The sequence below is a fragment of the Adiantum capillus-veneris genome, chromosome 16 (genome assembly GCF_014529385.1).
Source record: "Adiantum capillus-veneris isolate H3 chromosome 16, ASM1452938v2, whole genome shotgun sequence".
Taxonomy (NCBI): domain Eukaryota; kingdom Viridiplantae; phylum Streptophyta; class Polypodiopsida; order Polypodiales; family Pteridaceae; genus Adiantum; species Adiantum capillus-veneris.
Window position 1 is genome coordinate 92424997 of NC_140946.1, and position 20498 is coordinate 92445494.

Below are 20498 nucleotides of genomic sequence, written 5' to 3' on the forward strand. Positions count from 1 at the left end.
TTCGACACTCGCCCGGCGGAGTTCTGTGCCTAGAGATACTGGCCCCAAAGACTGGCGCCCCTTTCGGTATTTCTTTTTGTATTGATCTACAACTCAAAGTACAAGTAAGTCGCCTGGACTACCGTGAGTTACTGACTGCAGAGCGTCAGGATGCATGCAGGAAGCAGGTGTGGGCACAGATGCCTTGCCTTGTGACTGAGGAGATGCGTCAGAGGCTTGAGCTGCCACTTCAGCTTGAGGAGTTGCACACGGCTCTTAGTGCACTCCCCCATGGTAGCTGTCCAAGTGAGGATGGCTTGACTCCTAGTTTTTTCTTGGAGTACTGGGACTTGCTTGGCCCAGATCTCTATAGTGCTTTTCAGTACATCTTGCACACAGGAGAGATGCCTGACAGCATGAGTGAGGGTCTGATCTACCTCATTCCCAAGGAGGGTGGCTCCTTGGATGAGATTCGACAGTGGCGCCCCATCACCATCCTCAACTTAGCCTACAAAATCCTTGCCAAGGCTCTGAGTTTAAGGATCCAGCCACTTCTAGAGAGCCTTATACATGGGACTCAGACACGTTTTGCAAGGGAGCGCAGTATCCTTGACAACATCTTTACTTTTTGGGAGGCTTCTGCCCTAGTGCGGCTCCGTGGTGAGGATTTGGTGATTCTTCTTCTCGATTTTGAGAAGGCCTACGACAGAGTTGACTGGGACTTTCTAGAGGGAACTCCACGCAGAATGGGCTTCTCACATACTTGGATCAGAGGGGTGTCAGCTTTGTACAGACAAGCACACAGTCAGGTACTTTTGTCAGGAGGTAGAGGTGATTGTTTCATGCTGACACGTTCAGTCAGACAGGGCTGCCCTCTTGTCCCCTTCCTCTTTCTCTTCTATGCTGAGGCGATGGAGCAGGTTTTTGGTGTCGCAGCAGGTTGGGTTACGGGGCTTAGCACTCCCTATTCGGGGAGATGAGCTACTGGACGTTGAGTTTGCTGACGATTCATCCTTGTACTTGGATGGCAAGGAGGCCAACCTTCACAGGTGTGAGCAGGCTCTTGAGACCTTCTGTTGTGAATCTGGCGCACTGATCAACTGGAGAAGACAGTGGCTTTCTCGGTTGGTAGTGCTCCTGTGCCCGACTGGATGCCAGGCGAGGGTTTCAGGTGGATTTCCCCATGGACTGCAATTCGATACTTGGGTTGTCAGGTTGGTTTGGACTTGTCTCTCGAGCAGCAAATTGCTCCCCTCCTCCTGTCTATCAGGAGGAAGTTGTTACATTGGAGCTCCGCACGACTTTCTTTGGCTGGCAGAGTTGTAGTGGCCAACCAGGTGCTGTTGGCTACTATGTGGTACATCACTTCTTGCTGGATCTTCTCGAGTTCTTGTATCAGCCAGGTAGAGCCGCTGATCGGGAATTTCCTTTGGTCGGGGCGACACTCTGACAACCCGAGCCAAAGTGGCTTGCAGATCATCATTCTTCCTTGTTCCCAGGGAGGACTTGGGATCATAGACCCAGCACAGCACAGCAGAGCCCTTCTTGGGAAGTTTATCGTCCGAGGTTTTCTTCCAGGTGAGGAGCCCTGGAAGGAGTTCTTGTTACAACGGCTTCGTGCTAGGGTGCCTCACGCAGGAGGCCCTTGGCAACCTTCGACCAGATGGATCTTCACAGAGATGCGTAGAGTTGGTTTGAGTAGGAGACTGGAGGATCGCTCCGCTGTGCGGTTGCTTCGATCTTGGGAGCACTTGCGGCGAGGCCTGGAGCAGCGTCAGCCTACTTGCACGGAGGAGCGCCTGCGACAGCCCCTTGTTTGGAACCCCATGGTTAGCACTCAGAGAGGTCACTTGGTTGGTAGTCGGCCTCATGTTTCCTGGGGCCATGGCAGCGGGTCCAGCACGCTCTTTAGGTGACTGGTTACAGTTTTCAGGCTTGTCAGAGGAGGTGCATGGTGTTTCAGCTACTACAAGGCAAGAGAGGGGTACAGAGCATGTGCCAGGACATCTCAGAGGCAGTACCAGTTGAGTGGCTCACGCCTCTCGAGTCAGCAGCGCCCAGATGGATGGGAGCCTTCACGCGACTGGAGGTTCTCATCTCTGTTCGGGCTTGCTCAGAGACCGTTCCCTCCCTGTTTTTCGAGCTACAGGGTGAGGAACACTTACAGCGAGTTGCAGTAGAGGCCCCGCAGGTGGCAGAGTGCTGTTTTCATAGGATTCCAGTGGTGGGCATCTGTGGGAGGACTTGTGTCATCGATTCTGACCCAGCTAGTGGTGGGCATCTGTGGGAGGACTTGTGTCATCGATTCTGACCCAGCTGCTCTTGCGACTGGACATTGGAGACTGTGGGCTTGGGAGTGCTGTCCACTGGCCCGAGTACAGTGGGATCTTGTAGAGTGGCTTTGGAGGGACCCCTTCTCTTTTGCAGACCACCCAGGTGTCCCTTTCTTTCAGTACACTATTCGACTGGGACGTCACATACTGGCAGCACAGAGAGAGGCTCGCCTTGCTATAGCACCTCATTGGCAGGAGGAGGGTCTCACAGCTGAGTTCTTGGCAGCTTTTTGGGAGAGGTTGTGGGACTCCAGACTGCCGAGGCGAGTCACTTTGTTTCAGTGGCTGGTCGCACACAGACCTACAGCAGTTGGAAGCTGGCTGGTGCATAGTGGCTTCTCGTCCGCATGCACAGCTTGTGACCATCTTGTGAAGAGCCAACGTCACTGTCTTTGGGATTGTCCCTTGGCATAGTAGGTGTGGCTTCGTGTTCTTCGGCAGATGCCCGCTCTTTCCACGGCTCGGCAGTACACTTGGGGGGCAGCCGTTTGGTCCACTCTCACGGGCCCGGCACTTCAGTTTGAGCTATCATCCACAAGCAGGATAATAGTGATGCAGGGGGGGCGACCTACACTCCAGCCTGCCACAGAGCTTACTCCACAGGAGTGGTGCAATGAGAGACAGGTGTGTTGGAAGCTCATCAGTGGCCTGACACTCTGGTTCATATGGCGGGCCCGTTGCTTCCGCATCTTCGAGGCTCGCCCTGTACCACCAGCAGAGACTGTTCGGGATCTTTGGCTTGAACTTGTTCATACTCTCAGAGGACAATTCGAGAGACTCCAGGGCAATTCCAACCGCATGGGGGAGCGCAGAGAGGCTTTCCTTCGACTTTGGCGTCCTGGGCCATTTTTCATCATGGTCCAAGGTGTGCTCAAATGGTACTACCGTCCACCTGTGTGGCTCTTCCCTCCACCCATCCCCTGATCTAGCCTCATTGTACATATGTTTTTTCGTTGGGAAAGTCTCCCCATCATGATTGTTGTAGTCCTCTCTTGTAGAGGAGGTTGTAGCCCTATGGGCAGTTTCATTAACTAATAAAAGGATCTTTTCCTGGGGGAAAAAAAAAGTAAGACGCATGGACTCACTCTCAGACTCTGCGTCCAGATGCTCCGAGAAGTGAGAGCCCAGAGACCCTTTTAAAAGTTTACAAGGGATGCCAAAAGCAGAGCCCAAAAGCTGAGAATGAAAAGCTCTTTTAAAAATATAACACACTCTCTCTCTCTCTCTCTCTCTCTCTCTCTCTCTCTCTCTCTCTCTCTCTCTCTTGCTTAGTGTAAAACTAAAGCAAATATCAAAAAGCGCCATTGTAGGATTTGCGTAGGCTTTTTTTTTTTCAGCTTGCCATGCGTAGCCAAAAGCAAGCCCAGCACTGCCGCAAAACCTGGCTGCTTTTCTGTCCTGCTGCCGCACTGGCGTCCGTACAGCCTGCCATGTGGCCCTTCCTCCGCAGTTTCCGGGTACAGCCAACCACGTCAGCATTTAGGGGTTCTCTGTAGGAAATTATTGAGCGGGCAGCCACGTCATCATCTCTGCCAGATGGTGTATGTGTACTAGGCAGCCACGTGTCCATTTGTACCATACCTCCCTCTTGAAAGCATTGTAATCGCCCTCGATTAAGCCTGCAAAACAGACAGAAGCCATAAACTACCTTAGCAGACACTGACTGTTAGTACCGACGCACTAGGAACACACATCTAGCACATGTACCATTCGACAGTCACATCACACGAGATCACAAGACATCACTGAAAATCACAGGACATTCAACATTCATTCGGATCTTAGAGCATGATTTATCGGCAATGTAGTTAGCAATCGCATCTAGATCCACTCAGGACCTCATCGATGCCCAATTGACTAACCCCTATTGCAACCATGTCTATTCGAGATCATTCAAACCAAAATGCTGCAGTCATTTCGTCTATCAGTTCCTGCACTTAAAAACAAGTTAAGAACAAATCAAGTTCATATTCCGGAATTCCATTTCATAAAGTCATACAACAGAATATTGTCAGCTCTCAGTATCCTTGAAGCTCGAGGAGACATCAAAATCAAGGCATCTGTTGACAAAGGAGAGGAGTAACTCCCCTCTTGTGCATCCCACTGCACCAGATCTGCGGCCAAGCTGAATTCTGGGTTCCATCTGGAATAGACTATGCTAAACCAAAAGCTTCAAGGTAAAGATTCACAATGTGAGGAGTATCTGCTAGGTCCTCCTCCTACATCCACTTCGCATCCAATGCATGATAGTTCTTGAATTTACTTTACCCTTATTCTTTGTGTCCTTATGTGCCAAAATCTGTTCAGGAAGAAGGATCTCCTCGTTTTCTTCCACTTCCGATTGCTCATCAAGCTCCCCATCTTCGGGCACATCACCTTTAAAAGTTTTCAAGAGACTCACATGAAATGCATTGTAAATCCTCCAAGTGTCAGGCAGTTTCAGTCGGAAGGAGACATCATTGATCTTTTCGAAGATCTGGAAAGGTCCATAGTATCTCATACTAAGCTTTGGAAAAAGCCTCTCCTTTCCCTTTTTCTTTCTTAGGCGTGCCTTCTCAAAACGTAAGAGCACCCAATCATCCTCCTTCAATTTCAAATCGTGACGATGGCGATCCGCTGCCTTTTTCTGTCTTTCTTGAGATTTCTGCAAAGCCTCGCGGACCTTGGCAAAAGCCGTGTCTAAGTCGTGCGTATACTCATCAGCTTCAAAAATCTTATCTTTGTGCTTAGGAAGGGTGGAACCTTCGCAGCACCTTCAACAATCTCAAATGGCACCTTCCCCGTCGAAGAGTGTATCGTGTTGTAGGCAAATTCCACCAAAGGTAGATACTTTTCCCATTGAGTCTTCTGATCCGAGATATAAGACTTCAATAAATCTAAAACCACTGAATTGGCAATCTCAGATTGCCCGTCAGTCTGCGGGTGGAAAGATGACGAGAATTGCAACCGCGTGCCAATGTTCTCCCAAATTGCCTTCCAAAACAAACTCGTAAATCTGGGGTCCCTGTCGGAGACAATCGTCTCGGACATGCCATGTAATCTGAAAATCTGGGCCACAAACAGTCTCGCTAAGTGATCCACCTTGATTGTTTTCTTCACTGGAATGAAATGAGCCTGCTTGCTAAATCTGTCAATAACAGTCCAGATACCATCGTGACCACTTTGTGTTCTTGGGAGATCAAAAATGAAATCCATTGCAATACTTTCCCAGGGGCGGGTGGTTATATGGCAAAGGCTGTAACAATCCCTGTGCTTTATGCATGTCAGACTTGACCTTCTGGCATACCAAGCAACTGCGCACAAACTCATCCACATCCTTCTTGAGTCTCGGCCAAAAGAAGTCTCTCTCTACCCCTTTCATGGTGGTAGCAATGCCGCGGTGACCCGTAAAAGGCGGACAGTGGCATTCAGTCATAACCTTTTCCCTCAACGGCTGTGTGACGCACAACATGGTTTTCCTCATCAAGTAGCCATCCTGAATGGAATATCCCGCTATTGTCTCCCCATCCCGTATCCGTGTGAAAACGTCTGCAAAATCTCTATCCGTAGCATACTGATCGACCATATCCTTGAAGCTCCTATGATGTATCGCGGAAATAGCCAGAACCAACGGCTTCCGAGACAAAGCATCTGCCACCAAATTCTTCTGTCCTTGAACATGGACAATCTGGAAGTGAAACAGTGACAAGATGTTCACCCACCGCATCTGCTTTTCTGATAGCTGCTTATGTGATAAGAAATAGCGTAAACTCTGATGGTCTGTAAAGACAATAAAATCCGCTCCAAGTAGGTACTACCGCCACTGAGTAAGAGCATAACCGCCAAAAGCTCTTTTTCATAAATATGTGTTGTCAATTCATGCCTTGAGAACAATCGGCTCTCATAAGTAATGACATGGCCTTGCTGCATTAAGACCGCACCCAGACTACGACCAAAAGCATCACAATATACTTCAAATGACTTTTGCAAGTCCGGCAAAGTCAAAACTCGTCCCGTAGTCAATTTCTCTTTGGAAGTCTGAAAGGTGGTCACCTTTGTGGGTCCCCACGAGAAAGGGAGTCCTTTCTGTGTCAAGATATGCAAAGGGGAAGCAACCTCTGCAAATTTTCTATTGAACCGCTTATAGTACAAACACAGTCCCAAGAAGCTTCTAACTTCATGGATATTCTTCAAATCGGGCCAATCACGAATAGTCTCTATCTTGGCCGGATCCATTTGCACTCCTGCTCTGCTGACACAATGTGCCCAAAAAGTGTATTTGTGGTAGGAAAAATTCACTTTTCTTTGTATTAATCACCAACTTGTGATCTCATAATGCCTGAAAGACCTGAAGCAGATGATCTCTATGTTATGCCTCATTCTTGGAGAAAACAATGATATCGCCAAAGAAAGTACCAACAAATAGCCTGTACTCTCAAAAAATCTTGTCCATCATCCGGTTAAATGTCGCAGGAGCATTGGTTAAGCCAAAAGGCATCACCAAAAACTCAAATAACCCAAAAGTCGTCCGAAAGGCTGTCTTGTAGAGGTCTCCCGGCGCGATTCGGATCTGATGATATCTACTCTTCAAATCAATCCTGCTAAAACACGAGGATCCCTGTAATGTATATCATCGATCCTAGGAATCGGAAATCTGTTCTTGATGGTGATTTTGTTGAGAGCTCTATAATCGATGCACATTCTCCAAGATCCGTCTTTCTTCAAAACCAACAACAACACGGTGAAGTACTAGGCTAGACAAGACCCTTTTCCAAGAGGTCTTTAACTTGGTTCATAATCTCTTCCTTCTGGGCTCGGCTCACACGGTAAGGTGGCCAGTTTGGTGGTGTGCTTCTAGGTATCAGATCAATAGTATGATCTTCACGACGAGCAGGTGGTAACTCGCCTGGCAGGCCCTCTGAGAAGCAATCGGCATGAGAGTGGAGAAAATCTTGGCGTCCTTTATCAAGTTTAGACATATTTGTCCTATCCTCATCACTCAACTCTTTCATAAAGATCGAGTAAACAAACAGACTGGATTTCATTAATTTGGAAATGGCCGAAGCCGATACAATAGGGACAGACTTGCCCTTAAGTTTAATATCAAGTACAATGGTTCTGCCCGCTTTCCTCGCCCGATAGTCGACCACGGCGTTGTTCTTGTGGTACCAAGGAATTCCCAAGAGAACATCACATCCTTCCAAAGGCATTATGTAAAAGTCCTCATGCCCCAAATACCCTTGACAATGCAACCGATGTTTGCCAATGACAGTTGTAATGGCTACGTTCCTGCCAGGTACCGCTAGAACTGCCTCCGCAAGTGGTCCCATCCGATCGGGAGTGATCTCGAGCCGCGCCGCCAATTCTGGTGAAATGAAGTTGGCCTTGGCTCCTCCATCAAAGAAGATCAGGGCTTCTTGATCTTTCACTTTGCCCCAAGCTCAGCAAAGATCTGTACTCTAGTCCAACGTGCTGGGATCGGTACCCACGCAATCTGGAATCAATCCTGTTTTCATCTTGCCTTTTCTTCCACGCTCCTCAGCGGCTCTCGAACTCTCAGGCCTTTCGCGTCCTTGTCATTCTGTTCTTTCTGTGCCTTTTTAGGGCACTTCGCGGAGATATGTCCAATTTCCCCGCATCCAAAGCACTTCCCTTCCCTGATGTAGCGAGCTCTCTCCTGAGGAGTGAGCTTGGGTCGTGCATCCTTCTTTTCTGGGTTGCTCTTTCTCTTTCTACTTTCATTTGTCTAAGTCTGTTCGGCTCTTTGTGTCATGATCTCATTGGTGGGGTAGGTCAAACTGCCTGAGTGGATGGCAAAACCTCGTTTCGCATGACTCATCAACTCTTGAATGGAAGCTGACTTTTGTTCCAAGCAGTGATCTCGGATCTCTGTAGGTAGACCCAAGGTGAACCGCTCAATCTGTTCCTTGAACGAGATCTTAAATGAAGAGGCGGGTAGAAAAGAGCTCCAGAATCTCTCGCAATAAGCGTCCACTGTATCCTTCTTGGTCATCCGAAGATGGTTCCAAGCAGTTCGTATATCACGTTCATACTCTCAAGTCAGCCAAGAAGAAATAAAAAGCCTCTTGAATTTCAGCCATTTAACTGGCGCAGTCTTGTTTAATAGAAGCGTGAACCACCAAGTTCGAGCATTCCCCTAAGAGTAAGAGGCAGCTCTTCGAATCTTAGAGTGCTCTGAGTAACGCCCTCCCGCAAAAGCAATGTCAAACTGTTGTACAAAAGACAAAGCCTTCAAAGCATCTCTATATCCAGAAAACATGTCAAATTTGATTGACTGTCCACCTTCCTTAACTCTTGGACTTTCTTGCTTTTGTCTTCCAGAAAGTCATACTAGTTGGCTTTGTAAAAATTCTTCTTCTTTGCATAAAAGTTGATGTCATCAAAGTCCGAACTGTCTGTAGACGAGTCCTCTGTAGAATTGTCAATCACCGGGCGAGATTTAGACTTCCTTGCCCTTTCTAAAGCGTTGCTTTTTGCTTCGCTTTTTGCCTTTTCTGTCTTCTTCACTCTAGTCAAATGAGCTAGAAGAACTGTCAGAAGAAGAAGAAGAAGAACTGGGTACTTCTTCAAATCGAACACGCTTCTTCTGTTTTCTGGCCTTTTCAAATGTAGACTGACGACCCAAATAACCCGGGAAGTCAATGCCTTTCTTCTACTTTTTGTCGTGCTTTTTAGCTTTGTTCAAAGCTGAGCAATTCGTGCATCAACCACCTCTTTTAATTCCTTCTCTATATACTTCTTGGGAGTAGGAGGTTTCTTGAGAGTCGGTTTTGGGGGTGGTTTTGTGGTTTTCTGCCACTGCATGTGCACCTCTTCGAAAGAAGCCTTGCTCATATATTTAGCAAATTTCGGGTCCTTGGCAAAATTAAGCATCATCTTTGTTGCATCGCCGATCAATTGTCGACACTCCATCTCTTGACACTCCACCTGAGTAGGCCAAGGCGGGCCATACTCCTTGCGGGAATCTTCGTTGTGATCCCTTCCCGCATCTCCGGATGCAGAGGGAGTCGACTGATCTTTGCCTGAAGCCATAGGTGCCGCGGAAAAAAATCACGGATCAGATTTCCTTTAGAAGAGAAATCGGCCATGCTCTGATACCATTGTAACAGACTTGGACACTCCAAGTCAAGAAATCTACCACGACAGCACAAATAACCACTTCAAAACGGTTCACAGCTCACAATTGATTCGACACTGGCCCAACGGAGTTCCGTGCCTAGAGATATTGGCCCCAAAGACTGGCGCCCCTTTCGGTATTTCTTGTTGTATTAATCTGCAACGCAAAGTTCAAGTAAGTCGCCTTGACTCACTTTCAGACTCTGCATCCAGGTGCTCTGAGAAGTGAGAGCCCAGAGACCCTTTTAAAAGTTTACAAAGGATGCCAAAAGCAGAGCCCAAAAGCTGAGAATGAAAAGCTCTTTCAAAAATATAACTCTTTCTCTCTCTCTTGCTTGGTGTAAAAATAAAGCAAATATCAAAAATCCCCAACGTAGGATTTGCGTAGGGTTTTTTTTTTTCAACTTGCCATGCGTAGCCAAAAGCAAGCCCAGCACTGCCGCAAAACCTTGCTACTTTTCTGTCCTGCTGCCGCACTGGCGTCCATAGAGCCTGCCACATGGCACTGCCTCCGCAGTTTCCGGGTACAGCCAGCCATGTCAGCATTTAGGGGTTCTCTGCATGAAATTACTCAGCAGGCAGCCACGTCATCATCTCTGCTAGATGGTGTGTGTATACTGGGCAGCCACATGTCCAGTTTGTGACACAGTGTACTATGAGATACGGGGCCGTTTTCACTGCTTATTCAGAGAGGGTTTCGGTCCTTTCTCTAGGGTCATGAGTTATGAGGATCAGAGATGTCTTGGGCTATATCTACTTGAGTTACACAGATATAGAGACACTTTACTGGGGAGAGATAGAGAGAGAGAGTCCCAGAGACAGATTACAGATTTCTTTTCACTAGATATGGGACAGCCAGAGGAGCAGTCATCATTGCAAAGCTCGGCCCACACTCATTCGACCGCTACCGCAATCTCATCGACCGAGCACTGGAGCTACGGAGATCTAGATGGCCACGATTGAGGAGAGGGGCTACACAGCATCGATGGAGACTACAGTAGAGGATTCGAGCCATACTCTCTCGATATCCAGAGTGCAGATGAGGATGGATTCTAGTAGTAATATCTAGTTCTTTTGTACCCAGACATGGTATTAGATTCATCATTTTGTAACAGATTGGTCTCATAGGTCATTTTGGCTTTTAAAGACGTTAATACAACATTTCATTTCGTTTCATCTATGTGTCTGTTTGTGTGTTTGCAATAAAAGTGGGGCTTTGACCCTTTGCATTACAAAGAAATCGATCATCGGTCCATATACAAGAAATACGGGAAAAACCCTGAAGGACAATGAAATCATGGGAAAAATCCCATAAGAAACCACAGGATACATCTAGGGATAGGAATACTTTAACCAGGTGGTGAAGTGTAGGTATCTGGATAGCGATCAAGTCTACACAATCTGCCCAAAGCCCTGTCCACCTCGAGCGATGTAGCGAAAACCACAAAGTCCAATGCTGATAATTTGATTGTTATAAAGCAGCCGCTTTAAAACTCCTGTAGCAGCTCGCAAAAGCCAAGGGACTATGTGAAACTCCTAGGCCGTGCCTCCAAAATCATCCGCATCCATTCTAGCATTTCTTGATGATGCACTCCAAAAAAAACAGCGGATCTACGGCACAATCAAACTATAAGAGAGGTAGGGGGGACCCACTCACTGTCCACCTCAAAAGCCAGGGGAAGGTACCAAGATGCACATCTCTCTGACCAGACTAACTTCCCTAAGGCCTCTCTAAACTGGCTCTCAAACAAATTTGCAAACCGTCTGATAGCCATAAAGTAATTGGCTTCAACCATTGTCTGCTCCTATCTGGTATCAAAGACAGTCAGTAGGAGTAATCATGTGAAACATGTACTCTGAATCTGATCATGGAGGCTCTCTCTATGCCGAGGAAGATGTGACGTGTTCCTGATAACTGCACGAAAAGAATATCAACACATAGTGACCCACTTATGAAGGAAACATCTGGAGATGTCCATGGACCAACCGCAAAGAACTGAGTTGGCAAGATCTCAGAAAGTGGGACGTCTGCTGGAGATGCAAAGCCTGCTGAATAGTCAAAATCCTCAGCAAATTGCAAGGACTCGCTCGCCTGCTCTCTCTAGACAATGCCTATTGTGAGAGGTACCTACGGGTGAATCTATAAGAGATCCAAAGTTTGTTAGGCAGGTCTATCCTGTGGCAACTCAGGCTGCTTCTGAACTGCCAACGACTACTGATCCTCTTCAAACGCTCTCTCCAACTGCCCTGGAACCTCCTCTCGATCCAGGTCTCAAGACCTCTCCTTTGGAGGTCTCTCTGGGGGCTGCTCTGCCTCTACCAACCTCTGTTTCACTACCCTTCTGTAAAAAAGGATAGCTTGTGCATGTACCTGTCTACCTGCCTGTCTCTGTCGCAATGCAAAAAGGTCCGATCATGGCCAATATTGCCAGCCCACGTTCCCACAGGCAAACCAGTATGAACTATAAACAACATGTAGTATAGTATACAGCAGCTGATCTACAAATCGCAGAGAAAGGACCAAGCTTGAGGATCCAACCACTCCTCAAGGATTTGATCCATGCCATATTGACCGAGTTTGTCCAATATTAAGTATAATTGATAACATCTTCACTTTCTCAGAGGCCACAGCTTCGGCTCGTATGCATGATGAGGATTTGGTGGTGGTACTTTTGGACTTTGAGAAAGCGTACAATCAGGTGGATTCGAACTTTCTTGAAGGGACTATCCTCAGGATGGGCTTCTCAGACCACTACTCATAGGCGAGTGTTGGTTGCAAGAGGGAGGGACATGGTTTGCATTGTCCAGATCTATAGCCTCCTTGCGCCCTTTTGTTCTTGTTCTCTGCAGAGGCTCCGAGTAGCTATCTCAAGGCTTAGGAGGTGGGTTGAGAGGGTGCATACACCTATTCGTGATGAGGAGCTCCAAGCTGTCGGATCTTGAGTTTGAAGCGCATGTTAATTAACCCACATAGAACGGTGGCCTTTTGGTTCAGCTGCTTATAAGAAAGATGGACAGCCCGCACCTAACAAGATTGTCTAGTCACTCAGTACTTTACTTGCCTCTTAGGGTGGACTTGGGTTTATCAACCTTGTCTTTCAAAGATGGTCACTGCTGGGGAAGCTCATTATTTGCAGTCTCCGCCAAGGTGGTGAGCCTCGGAAGGAGCTTCTAGTCAGGTTACATGCTAGAGTTTCCCTAGCAGATGGCGCCTTAAGCATTTTGAGGGCCTAGGAGGAGCTCTCGTTCAAAGATAGCCCTTTTGCGTGGAGGAAAGGTGTTAGCAACCATTGATATGGAACCCATTGTTATGCATAGTGCATGGAGATGTTGTAAGCATTAGATTGCATGTAGCTTCGCATCCCATGGTTGCACGTCGCTCAGAATTTTGGAAGCTGGATTTAGATCTGTACCTTGCCTGAGAGAAACTGACGGACAGATCAAACCTTATGAGAGGAGGGCTGATGATGCGATAGGACATTCAAGCGGCGATCCCACCAAATTGGCAAACTCTTGTCGAGGTCCACACCCCATGTGCATGGGTGCCTTCACACATCTAGAGGTGTTGATCAATGTAAGAGCGTGCGCAGATAAAGGAAGAGTTCTTCTTTGAGGTGCAGGAGAAGGGACATCACGTTTGAAGCGAGTCAATGCAAGTCTTCCCTAGTCTCGGCGTGCACTTTCCAGAGGATCAGAGTTCTAGCAGCGGCACCATGCCAGTGGCTTATTGACCCAACAAACTTGAGCGTCATATCTTAATGGCTAGACAAGAGGCCATATAGGCAGAAAGCAGCACAGCATTTGTGTGAGTGGAGCCACACTGAGGATTTTCTTTCTGCCATGAGTCTCGTATGATTACTGTGTTCTAGTGTAGTGGGTGTCTCGCTTGACTAAAGTGACATCCCTTTGTTTGTCTCAAGTGTGGTTTCTTGACAACCACATGAACTAAGGAGAGAGATCTTTGATGGGCTTTGATCAGCAGTCTTTGTTTCAGGTTTATATGGAGGGATCTTTGTTTCCAGGTTTTCAAGGGATGGGCTTTTTGGCCGAAGTTGATCCACACTGTCAGAGGGCAGTATGATAGCATCCATGGCACATCGACAAGATTCTGACATCTGTGGCAGCCAGGACCAGAGTCATTTTGATCCAAAGTTTTCTTGAATATGCGAACAATTTTTGAATATGATAGCATAGATTGATGAAAACGCATATGGGAGTGCAAGCTAGTTTGCAAAAGAAAAAATCTTGCCGTACTGGCTGGCTTGATAGTCTTTCTCAAAAGAATGAAGGGAGACATGATTGCTAAGCTGTTTAGTAGTTGTCCAAAAGGCATCGATTCTACGGTCCCTAGTTACACTTGGACCCAAGAATCCAATGGATGCTACCAATATATGGCATCCAAGCCACTGTCAAATGGTTTCTTTTAAATGGAGCCCATTTCAGATCTAAAACATACAGAAATACTCATTATATCTGTGTTGTGTGCATAATTTCCATGAGTGTGCATGTGTGGGGTAGTTGTTTCTGCATACTCCTGGGTATGTATGCACATCCATATGCCCGTGAGCTGTGTAAAACATCCTCTGTATATAATTGCTTAAAACATAACATGAAAACAGACATACCTCCCCAATATCCGCACCAACTTCTATTCCTGCACTGAGTATGCTAATCAAAGAAGTGGCATCACCAAAACCCAGATTTACACCTTGTCCTGCCAAAGGATGCACAGTATGCGCAGCATCTCCAACCAAAACCACGCGAGGTGAAACGTAGTTGTATGCATGGGCCAAGCTTAATGGAAATGATGCCCTTTTAGATAAGCATTTGGTGATGTATGGAGGAGCTTCAAAAGGTTCCTTGCATGAAGAAGCAGTAACACCCAGAAACGATCCCAGTGGGCCAGCAAGCAACTGAGGGATGCGGGAAGAAGGAAAAGGACCAAAACTATCAACCAGTGCCTCATTAACCTTTGCAACAAAGTCTTCCTCCCCCATAGTTTTGAGTTCAATTGCCTGAAGTGGACTGGTGGACCATACTATATTGCTAAATGTAGCCCCCATGGGAAGAATCGCGATAGGACCTGTAGGTAAAAAGCGCTGCCATGCTGTAGAGTGACTTCTAGATGTCTCAAGAGTGCAAACCAATGCTTCTTGTTTGTATTCCCGCTTGAATGATTTCAACCCAGCCATTTCTCTGACCTTTGAGCTAGCTCCATCAGCTCCCACCTTTAATGAGAAAATTAAAATGAGTGTGTTATTCACATAGAAAACCTTGCATATTATAGATATTTTAAAATCTTCAAAAAAATCAATATTTACGTGAATCACTGTCAATCCATGACCGCGATATGTATTTAAGTCATTTGTGGGAAAACCCCTTACCTACCACAAGACGTGCATGCAAACGTTGCCCATCATCAAGCTCAACCTGCGCAAAACCATTCCTTGTTTCTTCCTCATTCTCTTCTCCCGCCAACTTTGATGGAGAATATGCACATCCCTTTACAGCCTTGACAGTTGCAGGACAGATTAACGAAGCAAAGCCAAGGTCCTGCATCATAAAAGATAATTAAAATTTGAAATCATGCTCGTACCTTGCAACTGTTTGAGAAATGCTCTATCCCTTGTTCAGTATTAAGAATCCATCTCAATCTACATCCACTTCAAGGAATAAAGACAAACAAAATCTGAATTATAGAAATAGCTAACCTGTATCCGGGTATATAGGGCTGACAAAATTACATTGTTCTCCACCACATAGCTGTGAACATAAAGGTGAAAGTGCTCAATCAAAAGATAATGAAAGACAAAAGTTTAGAGATCAGCAAAAGCAAGTAGAGAAAAGCTACCCTAGTACATGCTTTCCCACGTCGGCAGCATTATAGCGAGTGTAGCTTAGTCCTGTGTAATCCCATACCTGAAAAGAACAGATTTCTGTATTAGACTCTCTCTCTGAAAAAACACTTACAAAGCAAAAACTAAGACTGATTTGGTGTTACAAGCCAACACAAATGCAGACATCATATGCCGACCACATACATACGTATTTTGTATATAAGACTTTAGGATGTATCGTAATTTTCTGTCAAGGTACTTTAAAAGGTGCATAAGATTTAAACACTCCTGTGACACTTCTTGACTCACTAATGTGAAACTCATTTCTTCTAGCACAATTCTTGGCTGCCTTATGTGCAACTCCTAATAGATAACCTTGGGCATTCATTATAATGGTGAGAACGGATGTGCATGAGACCAGGAGCATAAGCAGTCAAAGTAAGGCATTAACTTGTGATTGTGCCTATTCATGAGTTCTTGCTGCTCCAGAAAGTGACTCAAAAACAACACAAATGCTCATTCAATAACGCCCTTGAAAGTCCAACAAAAGGACAGTAGCTGCACATTCAACAACATTAAGTCCAAAAAATTTAGGCCATAAACAAGCGATGAAATTTGGACAACAAAACAAACCCGCTTGAGGAAACAACCAACTAAATGGTCTGAGAAAAGCAAACAATTTGACCTCCAGTTCTAAGCCAGAGAAAAATTTAACACTTACCCACATAATTATACTAAACTCTCATAGAAGTCACAGGACAAGCTCAATTTACCTGCATAGAATCGAAAGGGGCATGCCTGCTGTATAAAATATACTTCCATGCATCAACCTCTGAGAAAAAAATATAGCTAAGACATTCTTTCTTGAAAACAGCCATGCCTAGCATTGAAAAGTTTGTCTGTTTCCTACTACTACAAAATACTACTGATCACCTTCCAAAAAATTAACCGTTGATGGTGTAAGAGCACTGACTCTGGGGTCAGGTATTGCACTTGTCTTATGCAACGTATGAGACCCTTCTGTTAAAGGCTTCCCATCAATAATGGCCACTCGCAATGAATTGGTTAACTTGTTGGTCGCTGCAAACCAACACTGGGAATGTTAGCAGCAAATATCAAATCTAAGGTAAGCTAAAGCATAAGTAAGTTGCATCTGATGATGAAAGCTAGTTCAGACAAGGTGAGGACTCACGATAGCATGCTTGCATTCGATGGGCGACAAGTGAACACATGCACAGATAGAGAAAGAGGAAGAAAGGACAGGTTTGTGTGTGTGTGGTGATGGTCGTGGTGGGGTGTTTTTTTTTTTTGTGTGTGTGGAAGGGGGGGGGGGGGGGGTGCTAAATTGGCTATTCTTTGAGACTTTTAAGTAATGATAATCTCTGCAAACATCCGTATAAACCTCCTATAGTAAGAAAATAAGCAAAAAAACTCATCACTTCAAGCACGATCTTCAATTCCTAATAGCCTCAACCTTGGCAAGATCCATCCTAACACATTCTGAAGATGTGAAAAGCCTCAAGTAGTGATCTCCCGCATGAAGAACTTATGCTGCTTCTCATTGATAACTAGCATATGTTGTCTCCTTGCTCCGAACACCTGTGCTAGATGTCATCAATGCTCGGCCTTGAACGTGGAGAAACAATGATATCATCAAAGATTGTGCCCACAAACTTCGTATGCTCTCTATAAAATCAGTCTACCAATCTGTTAGATGTTGCAGGAGCAATGGTAAGACCGAAAGGCATTACCAAAGACTCATACAATCTCAAAGACGTCTTGAAAGTTGTCTTGTTAACATCCCTAAGTGCAATTCTAATCTGACGATATCCACTTTTAAGATCGATTCTACTGAAACAAGTAGAACCCTACAATTTGTCAACTATAAGATCGATTCTTTGTATCAGTAATCTGTTTTTTACAGTGATCTTGTTGAGAGCACTATAGTCTTGCACGTTCTCCAAGGGCCATCCTAAACAAGAAGAATTGATGAACAAAAGAGAGAAGATCTAGATTGGATCCACAAACCTTGGTCAAAAGCTCGTTCACTTGGATCATCATTTTTTCTTCTTGTGCTCGGCTAACTTTGTACGGGGTTTATTGAAAGGTGAACTCCTCGGTACAAGGTCTACGCTGTAGTCTTCATGTCTTGAGGACGAAGTCCGCCAAGAAGATCGATGATGATGCAATGCCTCTTCTGGAATGATGGAATTTGTCACGAGGACGTGGCAATTGCTAACCTTAGTTGTTGGTTTCTTTCCAATGATTTTTGTTTTATTTTTGAGACCCTCTTTTGAAGTTGCAAATGGTCGGACATTGTATGGCGAATGTGAACGGTAGTTTCACCCGCAGACGGGAAGTTGGTCGGTACTAGAATTCGTATAGTAAGAGTATGTCTAGGCTCAGTGCAAGATCATGTAGGTCCCCCTATCGCACTTAGCAAGTTGGTGGATACTAGGAAATGAACTCAATAAAGGCATAAAGTCAAGGTGGGATCACCAACAGAAAGTATCCAACAGTTGGGCCACATTGCACTTTTGGATGCGGTCCCAATGAGGATAGATGGTCAGATGACCAGTGGAAGCCCAACAGACGCATCTCCTAAAAATTAGGGAACTGCTATTTTGGGCCGTGAAATGTGTTTCCGTCATTACCTTCGGTATGACAAGGGGAACATTTTACAACTCTGCTGCGAAGTCAACTGGGCAACCAGTTGGGAGATTTTTAGGCGGCAACCCCAAAACAGGAAAAAGCTTGTAATCGCGCCAAGTGGCACAATTTCATGCACTTGCCTCTTACAAAAAATTTGGGGCTGAATTTAGAGAGGACTCATTTTTCATGTTGTCAGAGGTTAAGAGCTATGGAGTGCTTTCTTTCCCTCTCATGTACAATGTGGTGCTAGGAGTGATGCCTTGCACACTACACACTGCTCTCTCTTTTCCCTACGTGCAGTTATGTGATGCCCCACTAGAGGGCTCTTCATTGACTGATGTACAGTTGTGTGGTTTCATGCTTTTGTGCTGAGGCAAGAGCCTCCTTGAGCAGGAACAAGGGTAGCTGACTGCTACTCCAAAGCAAGCACCGGTGAGGCTCATAACCTCACCGTACAGGTGCGTTTTCAACGCTGTGTATGCGCTATAAATTGACTGTTTTTCAGCCATACGGACGCCAGAACCATTAGGAATAGTGCCCCACTGGCAGAGGACAGTTAGGGGACTGTTTGGGACTGAAAACAAGGCAAAAACCAGTAAATACAGCGTGCTGAATTTACTGTTTTTGGGCAGGAATCAGAGGGTTTATGCCAGTGGAAGTGAGTTCCAGCACGGGAATTGGTTTCGCACAAGTTTTGGGGCTGTTATGCTGCCAAAATTTGGCCAAAACAGGTGGTATCTAGCGGGATACGGGTAAAGGATTCCCAGGACTACTTTGTAATTTACACTCAAAGTATAAAGAAATACTGAAAGGGGAGCCAATTTTGGGGCCTACAGGTTGTTGGCGTCTGCTCGGAGCATGCTAGCTTCCGAGCCGTGTGTGTGCTTAAGTGTTAATTCCCGTCGCAGGTTTCCTTTGCACGTTCTCTCTGTGTGTGTCTAAAGTAAAGAATTTCCGGTGAAAGCCAAAGCCTACCGTCCCACGCGCTGGTTTCAGAATTCTCCAAGAAGATGGAAGAGATGGTTGTGCAAACAATGCGAAGACTCCAAAGCTAATAGGCTAATTTGGATGGCACATTCTTTTGTTGTCAAAGGACGCTAACAAATCTTGATGCTCGCAATCAACATCTTCATGTTTCTAGTGCATGTCTTCACTGATACGATATGTCATGTCGAAGACATTATGACTACAAATATCCATGCTAGGATTTCTTTATGTTGAGGTGGTCGAGCGTGCACACCAAGTCAACTACCCTCTCCCAAGTGCATCACAACTATAAGCCCTAGTATACAGTGTTTACATTTCCTACGCTCAAGGCACATGGTCCTACGCGCAATGGCAGTTCAATGAGTGAGAGAAGCATTCTTGGGTGAAACGCTACAATGTCAAACACTCCAGAGACAAAAAAAAATTCAAAGATTAGCAGATTAGTGCAATCGCTCTAATACCAATGTCAGGTGCAGCGGAATTGAAAGGTGAAGATCTAGAGATTACACTTCCACAAATCTTTACTTTTTTCCTTGCTTGAATGTGTGCTGCTTAGCGCCAATGATGGTTCTTTTTATTTCCTTGTAGAAAGAGAGAGAGAGAGAGAGAGAGAGAGAGAGAGAGAGAGAGAGAGAGAGAGAGATGTGTAGAGAGAGAGGAGAATGACACCCGATGGGGTCTCAACCAACCCTCTCAAGGGCTCCCCACACCGTTCCCGATGTGGTATTTGCTTTTGATTGCGTGAATGGAATGTACACATATGCAATACCTCAAATGCAAACTCTATTGACTCAAATGGGGAATGTCGTCGCAGTAACTCTTCGAAATGAAGCACCTTTAGGGCTGACTTGATGCTACCTTTGGATTCGTCTCAATGAGGAGGGGTGGATCTGGAGCTGATTTGCGCTTCCGATGTGAGAGGAATGAAGGCCTGAAAACGCAGATGATGGTGGAGCCGATAATGGACAGCAATGGGAGCACTCAATGCGGCAATGGAATGGCCGAGAAGAGGTTCAATGGGCTGCCGAAGGACCAAGCTGCAACAAAGAATGCGCGTTTAGCAAGCGAGAGGCTTTTCCAATGAGGGATTGTGCCAACAGCTGAAAACGTTGGGCTGATTTGCTGGTCCGGAGGGGGCTCGCACTGAGATGCGAGTGCCAAGGCTGAAATTGCAGAATGCTAGGGCTGATCTGCAAAGATGCTAGGGCTGAAGCTAGCGTTGGCTCATCTGTAAAACACTAGGGCTGATTGCTAGCGCTGGCTCTTCTAATGGGAAACGCTAGGTTGATGCTCCTTAGATAGGGTAGGGTTACTGCTTGAGTATCCCAGAAGACTTAGGTAGGGCAAACTTGGCAGACAAAGTCATAAAAATAAATCATTTAAATTATTTACTAATAAAATTGACTAAACAAAGTTTTTGGGTGAAATTGTCGCACATCTGCCAACTTGGGAATCCGATTGACGCAAGGAATGGCTCGTTGGATTCCTCTAGCCTAAAACTACATGCACATCATGCCAAATGCCCACTGTAGTGTAACAATATGTGTCAAAACGCGTGTACAAACCATTTATGCAAGAGGGTTCCAAAACTGGT

At 45.8% G+C, this 20498-nt stretch overlaps 1 protein-coding gene across 1 annotated transcript in view; it reads right to left on the reverse strand.

Moving 5' to 3' along the window:
• The window catches only part of LOC147439459 (FAD/NAD(P)-binding oxidoreductase family protein), a 92049-nt gene that overhangs the window by 22327 nt on the left and 49224 nt on the right, over positions 1 to 20498 (reverse strand). Inside the window, exons 3-8 of the mRNA XM_086485305.1 lie at positions 16199 to 16345; positions 16039 to 16097; positions 15280 to 15347; positions 15140 to 15191; positions 14817 to 14981; positions 14054 to 14656 (exon numbers count right to left, since the gene is read on the reverse strand). Coding sequence (XP_086341431.1) covers positions 14054 to 14656; positions 14817 to 14981; positions 15140 to 15191; positions 15280 to 15347; positions 16039 to 16097; positions 16199 to 16345 — 1094 coding nt within the window. The remainder of the gene's footprint in view (positions 1 to 14053; positions 14657 to 14816; positions 14982 to 15139; positions 15192 to 15279; positions 15348 to 16038; positions 16098 to 16198; positions 16346 to 20498) is intronic.